At 25.1% G+C, this 13,963-nt stretch overlaps 2 protein-coding genes across 2 annotated transcripts; one reads left to right on the top strand and one right to left on the bottom strand.

Moving 5' to 3' along the window:
• Positions 1 to 246: 246 nt before the first annotated feature.
• On the top strand, positions 247 to 10,686 carry LOC113558696. The gene is made up of 8 exons (XM_026964206.1): positions 247 to 424; positions 4,576 to 4,789; positions 4,927 to 5,093; positions 9,123 to 9,228; positions 9,350 to 9,591; positions 9,665 to 9,830; positions 9,924 to 10,056; positions 10,589 to 10,686. Coding segments are annotated over exons 1-8 (1,047 nt in total). The 5' UTR covers positions 247 to 406; the 3' UTR covers positions 10,590 to 10,686.
• A 2,023-nt stretch (positions 10,687 to 12,709) lies between these two features.
• Positions 12,710 to 13,704, bottom strand: LOC113558795. The gene is made up of 2 exons (XM_026964344.1): positions 12,921 to 13,704; positions 12,710 to 12,835 (listed from the first exon to the last, which is right to left on the bottom strand). Exons 1-2 carry the CDS (start codon positions 13,681 to 13,683, stop codon positions 12,816 to 12,818), a joined length of 783 nt encoding a protein of 260 aa, XP_026820145.1. The 5' UTR covers positions 13,684 to 13,704; the 3' UTR covers positions 12,710 to 12,815.
• Between the last annotated feature and the right edge of the window lie 259 nt (positions 13,705 to 13,963).

The raw sequence follows: 13,963 nt of genomic DNA, 5'->3' as shown, positions 1-13,963 counted from the left end.
ATCAAAAATAGAATTGTTTCGATGAAAATAATATCGATAATAATAATAATTATAGTCGCGGAATTGGTTTATACAGTTATAGTATCGGTCGACAATGTCTATAAATAATTATTGTTATTTGTTTGGAATAACAAGTAAAATTTCCGTCGCACTGTGGTTGTGCGGTATACAATACTGCCGCCCGGACCGGAAAAACCATTGGACGCACGACGACTCACGAGTTTGTATTGTTTGGTACGTTTTAACGTGCGAGTGTTCGACGTTCACGCATTCGCTCTTCGCGTTCGTGGTATGCTGGTGTGTTCAACTGTTGCAAAGCCGTTGATGAAACGATTGAGACAGTTTTTCGAGTCCAGATTTCTGTAATTAATTTCAATCGGACTACAATAATACGCAAACCATTAAAATGGCTGGTATTCAAAAGGTGAGTAGAGTGTACCATACGATCTACCTACTGTCTACACGCACAAGTTAGGTTAGGTTAGATCAATTCGAATAAATTAGTACCTACCTATCAAAAAAAAATTAAATAAATATATTACTGCCTATGCTAAATACTTGTTTAACACGATACGTAAATGACAAACAAACACAGATTTAAACTCGAAATTTGGACTACAACCCTGTAGTATCTACGTCGGCTTGATAAATAAAATTACTAATTTCGATATTATATTTATTATAATACTTCTGATATTTCGAAAAGATCAAATATTGTTTAGGAAGAAGTAGACATATACTTTACTTATAAATTATAATTGCCTATAAGTAAACAAATTATATGTTTATCAGTCTAAATTATGAAAATTGTGTAAATATAAGAAAAAACATACTTATTGTAGAACTTATAAATTAAGTGGCCATGGATATTCATGACCAATTATAAAGATTTAAATAAAGCTCATTTAATTCATAATCACCTGAAACTAATAAATAATTTCCCTAACTCACCATGAAAATATATTAAATGTAAAAATCTAAGCTTAAGCTATAAGTATTGATATAGTTAACAAACAATTTATATTTATAATTATATTTTGTAAGTTAATTTAGTAAAAATACTTGCATTCTCTACACCAGTGGTTCCCAACCCATTGACTGCGAGCAGCGCGATACTGAGCCGTGAACCATAAAATATTAAATATATAATATATTTAAAATAATAGTATCACATATTTTTATTATATTCCTAATAATATTTCTGGATTTTCAATAACTGCTGTAGATATATATAATATATATGCTTACGTATATAGGTGGACCTCAAAGATTATTTTACAAAATTGGTGGTTCGCATAACTAATAAGGTTGGGAACCACTGCTTTACACTATCGAAAAGAAGTTAATACATTTTTTTTTTTTTAATTACCGCCTGGAAAATAATAATTGTGCAACTATTAACAATTTGAAATAATCACTAAATATTTTATTAAAACACATCATACCATTCTTTTTTATTGTAATTTTATTAACTGTAGTATCTAAGCAGCTAAATAATTCTATCAAATACTCATTTTTAAATCGAGCAATGTTTTTTATTTTTCTGATTTAAATTGACTCCAGTATGATTAGACATAAAAGTAATAAAGAATTCATAGATTATAAAAATGTTTTAATACTATCATATAAAACATATAGAGTACCTATTTAATATGTATAAACATAATTTTATTTTTTAAGTTAGCTGAAAAAAGCTTAGTAATCAAGTTAATAATATAAAATAAACTTTGTAACTAGTTAGTGCTCAATGTTAAGAAGTAATATAAGTTACTATAACAAAATTACTTTTTAAGTGATTACATTTCATTTTAAATAATTTATATGTAATTTAAGTTAGGTGCGAAGTTGGGTACTTTTCTTAAATAAAATTATCAAATTATTTGATCATTTATTATTTTGATATTTTTTGTTTTTTTTTTTTATATGTACATTATGAACCTAGCAAATTGATAATTTTATATTTAAATATATCATGTATCTAAATAATATATTTGTAATAAATATTTGACAAAATAAGTTTTATTTTAATTGGTAGATAGTAATTTTAAACTAGTTAACTTTTAAAATGCATTGCTATTTAAAAATAAAGAATAATGTATTGGACAATTTTTATCTTCTTTGTTTCTTAAATAAATATTTTGTATACTTTTATTGGTTTTCATTAGGTATTTACTAAGGTCTAAGCTATTCTATATTGACATAAAGTTATTAAGTCCCAGTGTTATTTTTGAATAAAATAAATAAAAAGTAACATAAATTGTATTAAAGTTACTTTTCTGAATCAAAAATAATGTAATTTTACGAAATAAAAATAATTTAATAAAAATTTTCAAAGGTAACACATAATATAATTTAATTGCTATTAAAAAAGTAGCTACCTAAACACTATAATGAGCAGTTTTATTTGATTGTAGTACAGTTTTCCCTATCAGTTTTGCCAAAATTTAATATTCCCAATTTAATTTCTCTAATTGAAATATTTACCATTAATAAATTTTTCCAAAATATATTTTATACAAATCTAATATTTTCCAATACAAAAATTTTGGTAATTTTGGCATTTGTGTGTAGTCGTGTTATGTCATTAAGATAATAGTCTAAATCTAGACTAATGGTATGTATGCGTATGTAATCATTTTTATTGCTGGGTTTATCGAATAGCCTTGTTTTTTACCAACCTGGTTTAGTTTCACTTTGAAAATTTTGACAATTGTGGAACCAGTACCATACAGTACTCCAACAAATGATTGTCGAATGACAACATCCTAGTTTATATACATTTTTCACTAAACTTGGAAAAGAACAAAGTTGATGCTAAGGGCATTTTACGACAACTGAATCTGGGAGAAAAAACAAGGAAGGGTCATAATAAATTATTTATTACATATTATTAAATTTGTTAATGACAATAAAATTATTGCACACCTCACCATTGGTCATAATTTAAAATTTTTACACACTTTTTTTTATTATACTTAAATTATTAATAAATCCTTTCTGTTTTGTATTGGGAAATATGATTTTGAAAAAAATAAATAACTTTTGGGAAAAATTATATTGAGAAAAAGAACTTTTTGAAAAACAGATTCTTATCACCCCTACTCTATAATATTTACACATCAGATATCTCCAAAACAAACCATACAACTTTAGCGACATATGTAGACGATACCGCTATACTAGCATCAAATAAAGATCCTAACATTGCCACCTACAATATACAATATCATTTAAATCAAATTTCCAACTGGACTCAAAAATGGAAAATTAAGATAAATGAATCTAAATTGATTCAAATAAATTTTTCTCTTTGTAAAAACGAATGCCCACAACTGTCGCTCAATTATGTACCAATTCCTATCCATAATGCAACTAAATACCTAGGAGTTCATCTAGACAAAAGACTTATTTGAGCCCAACACACTAAACACAAAAGAAAACAATCAAACTCACGGCTACATCTCCTTTGTCCTTTATTGTCTCCTTCAATGAGCTTAAAAAACAAAATATTATTATACAAGACAATTATTATCCTCCTTTAGGTTATATGGCATTCAAATCTAGGGCCAAGCCAAACCATCTAACATAAGACCCATTCAAGCTTTCCAGTCTATATGTCTTAGACAAATAACTGGAGCCCCATGGTATATGACCAACGACGCACTTCACAAGGATCTTTAAATGCCAAAAATAAATGAAATAGCAACTCAAAACTACAAAAAGTTCCATTCCAAATTCTATTCAAACCAAAACCCTCTTATTTCTCGCATGTCCTCTAAAACCATCTCCAGCAACCCTCCAAGGAGATTAAAAAGAAAATGGCCAAGAGACATCCTTACCTAACAAAATTTGTTATTTAAAAAAAAAAAAGGCTCTCCACGAACCCATCAAATTAAATAATAGGAGGTACTGTTGATGGGCGGTTTCCTCCCTCAATTCAAGATATATGTATTACTAATTTTATTATCAAATTTACTTATTGTGCTTTTTTTTGTACAAATTGTAAATATAGCTTTTATAAATAAATAAATAAAAAAAAACAGATTGAGAATAGTGTCTTCCCACCATTTTATCTATATTGTGTAGAATATAGTACTTACATATACTAATATTCTGTTTGTTCTTTGTTGTATGCCCTGCTTTGTTGGTTTTTAGGTACTAGTTAAACAATTGTTAATTACTTCTATCATACACTTTTTCCTAAACTATAGTCTGTTCAGTGAGAGAACGCACTGATTCTGCGCATTCTTCTGCGACACTATGCTACAAAAATGGTTTGCTTATGGCTGGGTATCGTTAAGGAATGTGCAGAAAAACTGATTTTGGTCGGATTGCGGCGCATTCTCTCGCTAGACAGAGTATAGGTAGGCAATTATTTTATTTTTTTATTTTTTACCAAAAAGATAACTATTAAATTGTTGATATTTTGTATAATAAATACTATAGTAAAAATAACAGAGTTAACAGATTAAACTACATACAATTTCCTTGAGTAAACAATATTAATAAATGTTTTATAAACATATAAATTAGTTGGCTTTACTCTATTATTTAAATAATAATTAATTTTTTTAGATTTATTGGGTGGTGGCTTACTTTACAAGATCCCATGAATATGGTGTAATACCTATGAACTGGTTATTAGAAAAAAATAGTATAAATCCAAATGGAACTTATTGTCTATGGCCTCCTAATCCAAACATTACTAGTGAAGATATAATAAGAGCTCACCCTCCAGATCCATCTTGGTTAATCTGTCAAATCAAAATAATTGTCAATAGACCATATGGTAAGTCTTTAAATTAGGTTTAAGCTAATATTATTTGAGTAATACCCGTCCAATAAATATTTGAATCAAATTTATTTTGTAGAATGAATTAGTGTTTAGGATTTACCTAACTAAACAAAACTTTAAATGTTTTAAAGATGATTACGTGAGAGCTTGGCATGAACTATTTGTATTAGTTGAATCTTCTTCAACAAAAACTTCACCAATTATAAGGACAAAAATTGATCATAAAAAGATCCAATTATCAAAACCCATAAATGTTAGTACGTCGAACAATGCATGTTCTTCAAGTCAATCAGTAGAGGTAGGTTATGATAACTTTTTTTATGAATTTTAGTATTGATGTTTTGAAAATGTTGATGGTCATAACTTTTGATTGATTATTTTACTAAATTTGACATACCCTTATAAAGTCATAACTATATTATATTAATTATTAGTTTTAATTGAAATAACTAGATTCAAGCTACATCATGAGAATTAATTTATCCTTTTTTGTTTTAATTGATCATCTAATAATGCAATTTAATATTTTTTTTATTTAAAACAGAAATTGAATAGTTTTTAATAATTATAATTTTAGTTTTATAAATTATATTGATAATATAGTTCTTTTCCAAAATTAAGTATCACCTACCCTCACATTTTAGTTTAATTTGATTAATAATATTTGTTTATTAAAAAATGTTAAGTTTACTTTGTATTTAATAAGTATCAAGAAAATAATTTGTAATTTTCGAGATTTTGATGAATTTTATCTTAGTTCTAACTTTAAATGTTTATAAAAAAAATATGATTATAATAATTACGATATATTTTAATTAGTAAATGAATAGCTTATTAGAAACTTTGCATTACATTTTTAAACATTTTTACCCTGCGAATAATTTTTTATCGACATTTCTAAAAATACAACTAAAAAACGGAAAATTTAAAATGCAATTTTTAATTAAAACAAAATAACAAAACATGTTTGAGGGAAATAGTTACTATATCAGTAAATATGCAATGTCGCTAAAATTTAGCTTCAGACGTTTATAAAAAATTAATTTGACTTTCGGTAAAAAAAATTTGTATAGGTTTCAAAACTTTTAAAGAACCTTATGTACGATTTTTAACTACAAAATAATTTGTAAAATTATCGCGATTTTAACAAAATTCGTTAAAATTCTTATTTCAAACACTTTTTAAATTCTTTTGTAGATTTACTTTTTTTTTTTTTTTTAATTTGTGTTAATGTCAACTTATGAGTAACCTAGTATTAAATTTCCGAGGTTTTTGGTTTGATGACATTTTTTGTATTAACAATTCGAAAATTGTATTTGTCTATAAATAATGTCAATACTAACTGGCAACTACATTCAATTTTCAATCAGAAACAATATTGAAGTTGAAGATTAAATAAAGCCCCTTGACCTCTATATCTCAAGAAATATATTTAGGTTTAATGCTATGCTTATAAATTAATATAGGTAGTTCATAGGAATAGTTCAATAGTTGAACAATGATCATAAAATTTAACATAATCTTAGTTTTATGTTTTGGTTACGTTTAGATTATAGAATAAATAATATAGCCACAAAATGTTATTGTTCTCTGATAAAATCAATGTGGTTTTCAGTTTATTTACCATGATTTTTTAATTTTAAAAATATTAAAGTATTATATTCATTGAATTTCACATCAGTCTCATCATAAAAAAAGTCTTATAAATGTCGACGATTTTAATTAGAATACGTACTGTTATGGTTTATTTTTGTTATACATAATACACCATTACACCAATGTTATTTGACTAATGATTTTTACTAGTTACACTGATTTATTGATTTAAATTAAAATTTTAACTTATTGTAAACTAAAATACTTAACAGATTGTGTATTTCTATGAAAAATAAAAAAAACTTTATCGATAATTAAAAAACTTATTTTATTGAAAAATGTCCTACAATTTGAAGAGAAAAAAAGAGGTAGGCAAGTGGGAAGCGCTTTGTAAATCAGGTGTGAGTATTATGGGTGTTATAAATTTGAATTCAATTATTTACCTACTGTTGTATACGTATAACAATTTTGAGTAAAAACGGTCTGTAACCTATATCACAAATTTAATTTCATGATATTTTTGATACACACAATTATTAAAGTAATTTATTTTACTTTTAATAATACGAAAATGTTTCATTATTATATTATTATTATTATTAGTATTTAATTATTATAATAGTATTTATACCATATTATTAACTTATTGAACACAACATTTAATAGCGTCTTACTGTAAATACCGTAAAACAGTAAAAATAGATTTACCATACTTATAATAAAATTAATAATAATATAATTTATCAATTTAAAAGTTTTAAGTTTCAACGAACTATGTTTTAAACTGTCTATATCAAAATAATTAACATTAATATATTTATTGTTTAAATAAGTCATTTCGACCAAATATTAACTTAAAATGTCTATAAAAAATAATAATGTATTTTTAGATTTTATGGTTCCAATATAAACTACTTATGAGAAATCCTGTATTGAATTTTCTTAAGTGGGATATAGAACGAAAAGATTTTATAAATTTTTAACGTCAAAACAGTTTGCAATTTTTACGGTTTTTACTAATTTCGTCAAAATTCTTACTTTAAATGCATAATATGTAAAATGAATATTTTTATACCAATATCAGAGCAACTTAAGTGTAATTTTATATTCAATTTCAAGAATTTTGACTGCAAATAATTTTTTATCGACATTTATAGAAAAAAAAGCTTGAAAATTTCTCATGCTTATAATTAGATCAAAAATCGTTGAATTGTTTTGAATATTTTATCGTAATTAGAAAATGATTGTATAAAGTAATACATTTTATGTAAATTTCAATTACGAATTATTCGTTATTGAATTATACACACACAAAAAAAAAAATTGATTTTTGTCCAAAATTTGATTTGCATACAAATTTAGGTTTTTTTATAGTTTTGTTTTCCCTAATTATAAAAAAAGTATAAATATAATTTTTAAATTCTGAATGTTTTTAAGTGCCGCAATTAGATCCGATTTACTATTTAAAACCCCCTCGTAGTTTTGCGTACACATAAACAAAAAAATAAATTAAATAAACATTGTAAAATCAATACATCTTTGTTCCGTTCAAAATTTAAAATAAAATCGTACTTTTTCCAGCTGATATAATATTACAATTGTGTAAAATAATATGTGGTTTACCACAGGTACGAATTATAAAACTTAAAAAAATTAATAATTATTAAACTTATTATAATAATTTTTATACCCAATATTATTTTTGTATCTACAATTTATTATTATTTTGGTATTTATAAACTTAGCACTGGTGCGCGGCTGTAATAAATTTGTTTTGACATAATATGTTGCTATTATGGTGCCATTAATGCGCGCAGGGTAGTGGCATGAACAGAATCGAAGACTGTCGTTATTTTTATGGGCGCAGCACAAATTCAAACGTAATTAACTATTTTTTTTTCCGAAAAAGCAAAGTTCATACTTCATGTTATACGAGTAGCCATAATGATCTCATTATTCATTATTTCTCATCTTAATAACAACGATAATATCTGATAACATTTTAAACTCAGATTCATCGTGAAAGCATAGCTCTTTGCTCTTTTAGTCAAGCCTAGTGCCTACATACATATTATATATAAAGTATTGTCTTTAAAAATAATAAGATAAGCTATAATAAAGTTTTATTATAGTCGTCATTGACCATTTCAACTAAATTAACATTACTTTGCTTCAAATAAAATTATAATGCTATTCAGTATTGACAAAATTGTCAAAATTCAATAGTTCGATAGATCATAATATCACTAAATAGTGCATACTGCAAATGCGAGCAAAAATAAAAAATAATAAAAAGCCAATGTGGAGGATCTGACCCTTACGTTCCCCCTTGTATACTCCACTGGCAGTAATATATTAAGAATTCTTAAATATTATTAACTCAAAAGTTTATGATTATATAATAAAATATAAACTATAAATATATATTATTATAATAGTTAAATACTAATAATTAATACATCACATGCTTTGTTATGAATTTCTAATTACAAAATAATTTATGAATTTTCAAGATTTTGTCAAAATTCTAACTTAAAAAGCTTATATATAAACAAAGTAGCAAGATTATAAGTCATAAACATAGAATTGCATGAGTGGCTCTCTAATATTTCATTACACTACCATCACCATACATACTAAACACCCAATTACCTGACATGCACACATTGAATTAGAGAATCACCTTGGAAAAATTTAATTTACATTATTTTTGTATTATTGTTAATTATAGAGTATTAATATGTCCAATGATGGGATTGCAACTAGCCAAAGGTCGATAATGATAAATACTCCAAACTCGGCTGACATTCAGACTGATAATTATATTGTTCTTACTGGTAAATATAGTTTTTTTCTCCCTAAAGATCTTAATCTGTTTTAATTAATGTTTTAATAAATACATTTTAATATATGAAGTATAAGTAACATTATGTTTGAAAATTTTTCTTTTATGATTAGATTTGGATATAAAAAATATGTTAAATGCAATTTATAATAATGGAATAAATATAAAATTGATGTTAAATGATGTATTGTCAAAACTGGAAGATTTGAAAAAAGTTTTTACTAAAACGAAACTATTACAAATCAAAAATGTAGATGTACAGTTCTTAGAAAAGTTTCCAATAAATAGTCCAGATGAATTAAAATTCATAGAAGAATGTATATTTTTGAACAAATTTAACTTTGGACCTAAATTAGTTGAGTATTTTAATAATGACATGAAGTATATTAATTTAGAATTTTCTATTTTATTTTTTTTATTATTGATAGGAAATTTATATTAAAACAATTGGTGGTCATTCTTTTAAAAATCATGTAATACGAGCGTTGTCAAGATTTATTACTGATGAATATGCAATTAAATGTACATGGACTGGCAGAGGAAAAGGAAAATTGTCTAAAATTAGTGATAAATGTTTGATTATGATACTAAAAAGTAAAGCAGATTTTTTGATTTTTACATATTTGAAAATATTTAAATATTTTCAAATAATGAATATTTTATTTAAATTATTTGTATGTGTTATAGGAGTTGTCCAAGAATGTTATGCTCCACAAATAAACACAGATTTAGAGTTTGAAAAAATTGTAGTTGGGTGGCTCAAGTCTGTTGTTACAAGATACAATAAATCAAAAGCTAAGACTTCAAACCCAATCCCATGGTAAAATGAATAACATTACTTAATTGATATTAATATTATTTTATTAAGTTATAACTTAATATTTCTTTATAGAAATTATTGATATTCATTATTATATTTATAAAATATACCTAATTGTTTAATATTTATTTATTAATACTTAATAATTATCATAGCAATTTGTTATTTTAAGTCTTCCATTATGAAATTATAGTAAAATAAAAATAAAATATTCTACCAAAAGTATCCATTAGGATTACAAGAAGTTATAAATTAGAGTAAGTTATTCTAGCAACGAGTAGATCCTTATATTGAAAAAATATTGCTTTCAACTAGGTATTCATTAACTATTCAAATTGTAAAAGAAAATAACAAATATTTAATAGGTTTTCACTGAAAGATCATCTAATTTTTAATGATCAAATTATAAAAAAAAAAAAAATTATTATTTAATTGTTGAAGTAAAAATGTTTTTAATGCTTAGTGTAAATCTATTTTTTCATGATTGTCGTTTTTAGAGTATCTAATTGTTATAATTTAATTACAATTTCAGATATCAAATTCAAGACTTTTTTATACTCAAAATATTTGTTATTATACAATACAGTTGTTAATTATTTAATGTTATAAACGTTTATCAATACATTTTATTATTAATATGTACCTTTAGTATTGTTTTATATATTATAAAAGTATTTAAAAATTTTTTTTTTTGAATCAAGTATTACAATTTTATTTCATTAACTTTTTATTTTTATTATATCAGTTTCTATCCAAAAAAGAACTTATATATTGTGATTAATTTAATTATTATTTTATAACCTAATAATTATAAGTATTGTTATGGAAGTATCTACTTTTTGATGATTATGCTTTAGTCTAAACATAGATATTAAGTTTGTTATTTTGTTTAAGAGTTGAATTGTAACAAAATTATTTCTAATTTAAATGTTCCTTAAATTATATCTTGAATCTAGTTATTTTATATTTTTTATATTTATGAATTATAATTAATTATGTTTTAAAACTAACAAAAGTAATGTTGATATTATTATAATAAATAATAAAATTCTCCATAAACAATTTTCTTTTAATTTAAAATTTGATTAAAAATTAAAACTATATTTTAATAACAATCACTGATAATTATTTTAACTCTTAAAATGAGTTTAAGTCAAAATAGTTCCTATAACAGGTACTATACTTGGATTCACCTAGTTTATGGGTCACCAAATAGTGTCCCATGGACGAACTTTTTATCATGTATATAAAATAATCATATTAACATTTGGTCAACATTTTAAGTATCCAGGGTTATTTGTTTTTTTAAATTCTTACGATATCAGAAACCACCTTCATAGTTGAAGATCAGTGCATTATTTATCCCGTCGCTAAAAATCTAAAATACAATTTAATTTACATGTTATTTTTTATACAATTTTTATATATTTATATTTATTTTTTAATTTATTGATAATATTTTCGAAAAGGTAAGTAAATAGACTAGTTCGTAACGGTTGAATAACTCAATAACTTATGAAAAAAAAGTTCGAGACAAGACATAGGTATGGTAAGTATTAGTGGATTTCGAAGAAGCCCAAAATAGCATCCAATGCGATACTCTATGAGTTTGGCTTCTCTAGAGTGCTGAAATAACCAGTCGCTTGTACAGAGCTGTTCTTTTACATCTACAATTACACCATCATTCGAGTACTCTAACCAAACTGATATTGAATGGGCGATAAAATCACGCTCTTTAATTAAGTTTTGTGATTTGAAATTTCAAACTCATGTTCTACAAATTATTAGTACCTAACATTTGTTGGCTAAAAATATCTACTGGTCTTAAGTGTCTTATTTATTTTTGTTATGTATATTATATATTATTATTATTATTATAGATGTACGAGTATAATAAATAACACTGATTGGCTGTAATCTTAAACTATTTCACAACTGTCGAATAGACTTTATATTTAAAAGTCTTATTTCTTCTAAATTGAGTAGATTTATCTAATAGCATTGTATATTTAGCTAAATAGCAATTTTTCAGTTCATTAACAAAAAATCTATTAATAATATAAAAAAACCTATTAGGTAACCAGGTAGGTACCTATTAACAGTTTCAATATCAATATTCTCTTTACTGCCTATTTACTCATATTTCAAATTAATTATATTTCTACTTTTAGTATGCAAAGCCAAATCCGATAGTGGTGAAACCAAAAAATATGTAATTCTATAATGCATATATATTACGAAAAGCTAAGAAGAATATTATTATAATATTAGGCTTCTTTTTTAGGTTCTGAGTGCAGAGCCAGAATGTATTGATTTTTAAAATTAAGATTTTTTTCTGTCTGTCATTACCTTTTGGGGCCGTAATAATGATTTAATTTTAAACTTTAGGGGTGATTTTTAGTAAAAAATTATAGATAGTTGGAACTTTCAGTGGTTTAAAAATTCTCAATACTTTTCAAAATAACCCGGAAAAATTCAAAAGTTCATAAAAAAGGGACAATTTTACACAAAACTAGTACTTGACAAAATAGATTTTGTTTTTTTGTTGAAATTCAAAAATTAATAACCAGGGCTCATAACTTATAGCTCTAAAAAAGGTTATTATAAGCGCAATAATATGCTCTTAAAAATATTCATATAAGCGCTTAAATATGCACTAAAAATACTAAAATATGCGAAAAAAAAAATTATTATTATTATTAAAAAAAAAAATTGAATAATATAACATCGGAATTATTGTGGTAAACGACTTGTGGTACTCATTTATTCTGCGATTGTTCTGTTATAAAAAAAAAATTATAAATTATAATTAATAATGAATAATGATACCTATATATTTTAAATATTTTTAAACATATATTTACCTTGAAAGTTACATTGAATAATTAGATGTTTGTACAAGTTTTCAAAGTGAAATGATCTTCGATTGTTACTTAGTAGAGTCTTGTACATTGAAAACGACCGCTCAATGTCCACTGACGTAATTGGTGCAAACTTAAAGTACACGAGATCATCTGTTGAAAAGTCTTCAGGAAGTCCAGGTTCAAGTTCTGTGTTCATAGTTACACCAGATAATATATTTGAAATATTTTTTAAAATTTTAAGACCGACATTTTTGTGGGTGACGTTATTGAGTTTATTAAAAACAGCTTTTCCAATTGGTCCTTGAAGGGTTTCAAAAACTTTTTCAACATTTTCAAATACATTTATAGCTTCAGCTAATGGTAGCCCTTGTTTTTGCAACTTGGTAATGGAAACTGTTAAAATTGTAAAATTGGACTTTATGTAGGCCAAATCTCTTTCAATACCAGCTTTGGAAATATATTTTTTGGCCTCTTTGATGCTAACAGCATCATCGGCGTCTAGTTTTTCGAGAATTTTACGTATGATTTCAATGTTTTCACAATAGTAATTCGAGGCGATGATCCACGTACTCCAACGTGTTATAATAGGCTCCGGTGGCAAATTTAAATGAGGAGCTTCATCTTTGAACAGTTGAACACGGTTTGGTGCTTTTCGGAATATTTTCTTAACACTAGAAATAAGTTTGTCGACATTACTAAATTTGCCCCTTACTTCCTCTGCTACTCGGTGGAGTCCATGAGCTGTACACGTAATATGAATCATTTTGGAATAAAATGCTTTCAATGTATTACCAGCTTTTATCATATAGGGAGCGGCGTCGGATGTAAACAATAAAACATCCTCGTGTTGAATACCAATGATTCCGATAGATTTGTCGAATACTCTGCAAATAGTCGAATAATTTGTTTTTTCTAATTGTTCTGAATGAACTAAATATTGTTTACCCGGGTAATCTGCTTCAAGTATACCAACAATTACATTAGCAACAAACCTACCTTCAACATCGGTAGTTTCGTCAATGCTGACCCAAACTTTTTTACCA

Source organism: Rhopalosiphum maidis, chromosome 3, assembly GCF_003676215.2.
Source record: "Rhopalosiphum maidis isolate BTI-1 chromosome 3, ASM367621v3, whole genome shotgun sequence".
NCBI lineage: Eukaryota > Metazoa > Arthropoda > Insecta > Hemiptera > Aphididae > Rhopalosiphum > Rhopalosiphum maidis.
This window is presented reverse-complemented; position numbering and strand designations above follow the sequence as displayed.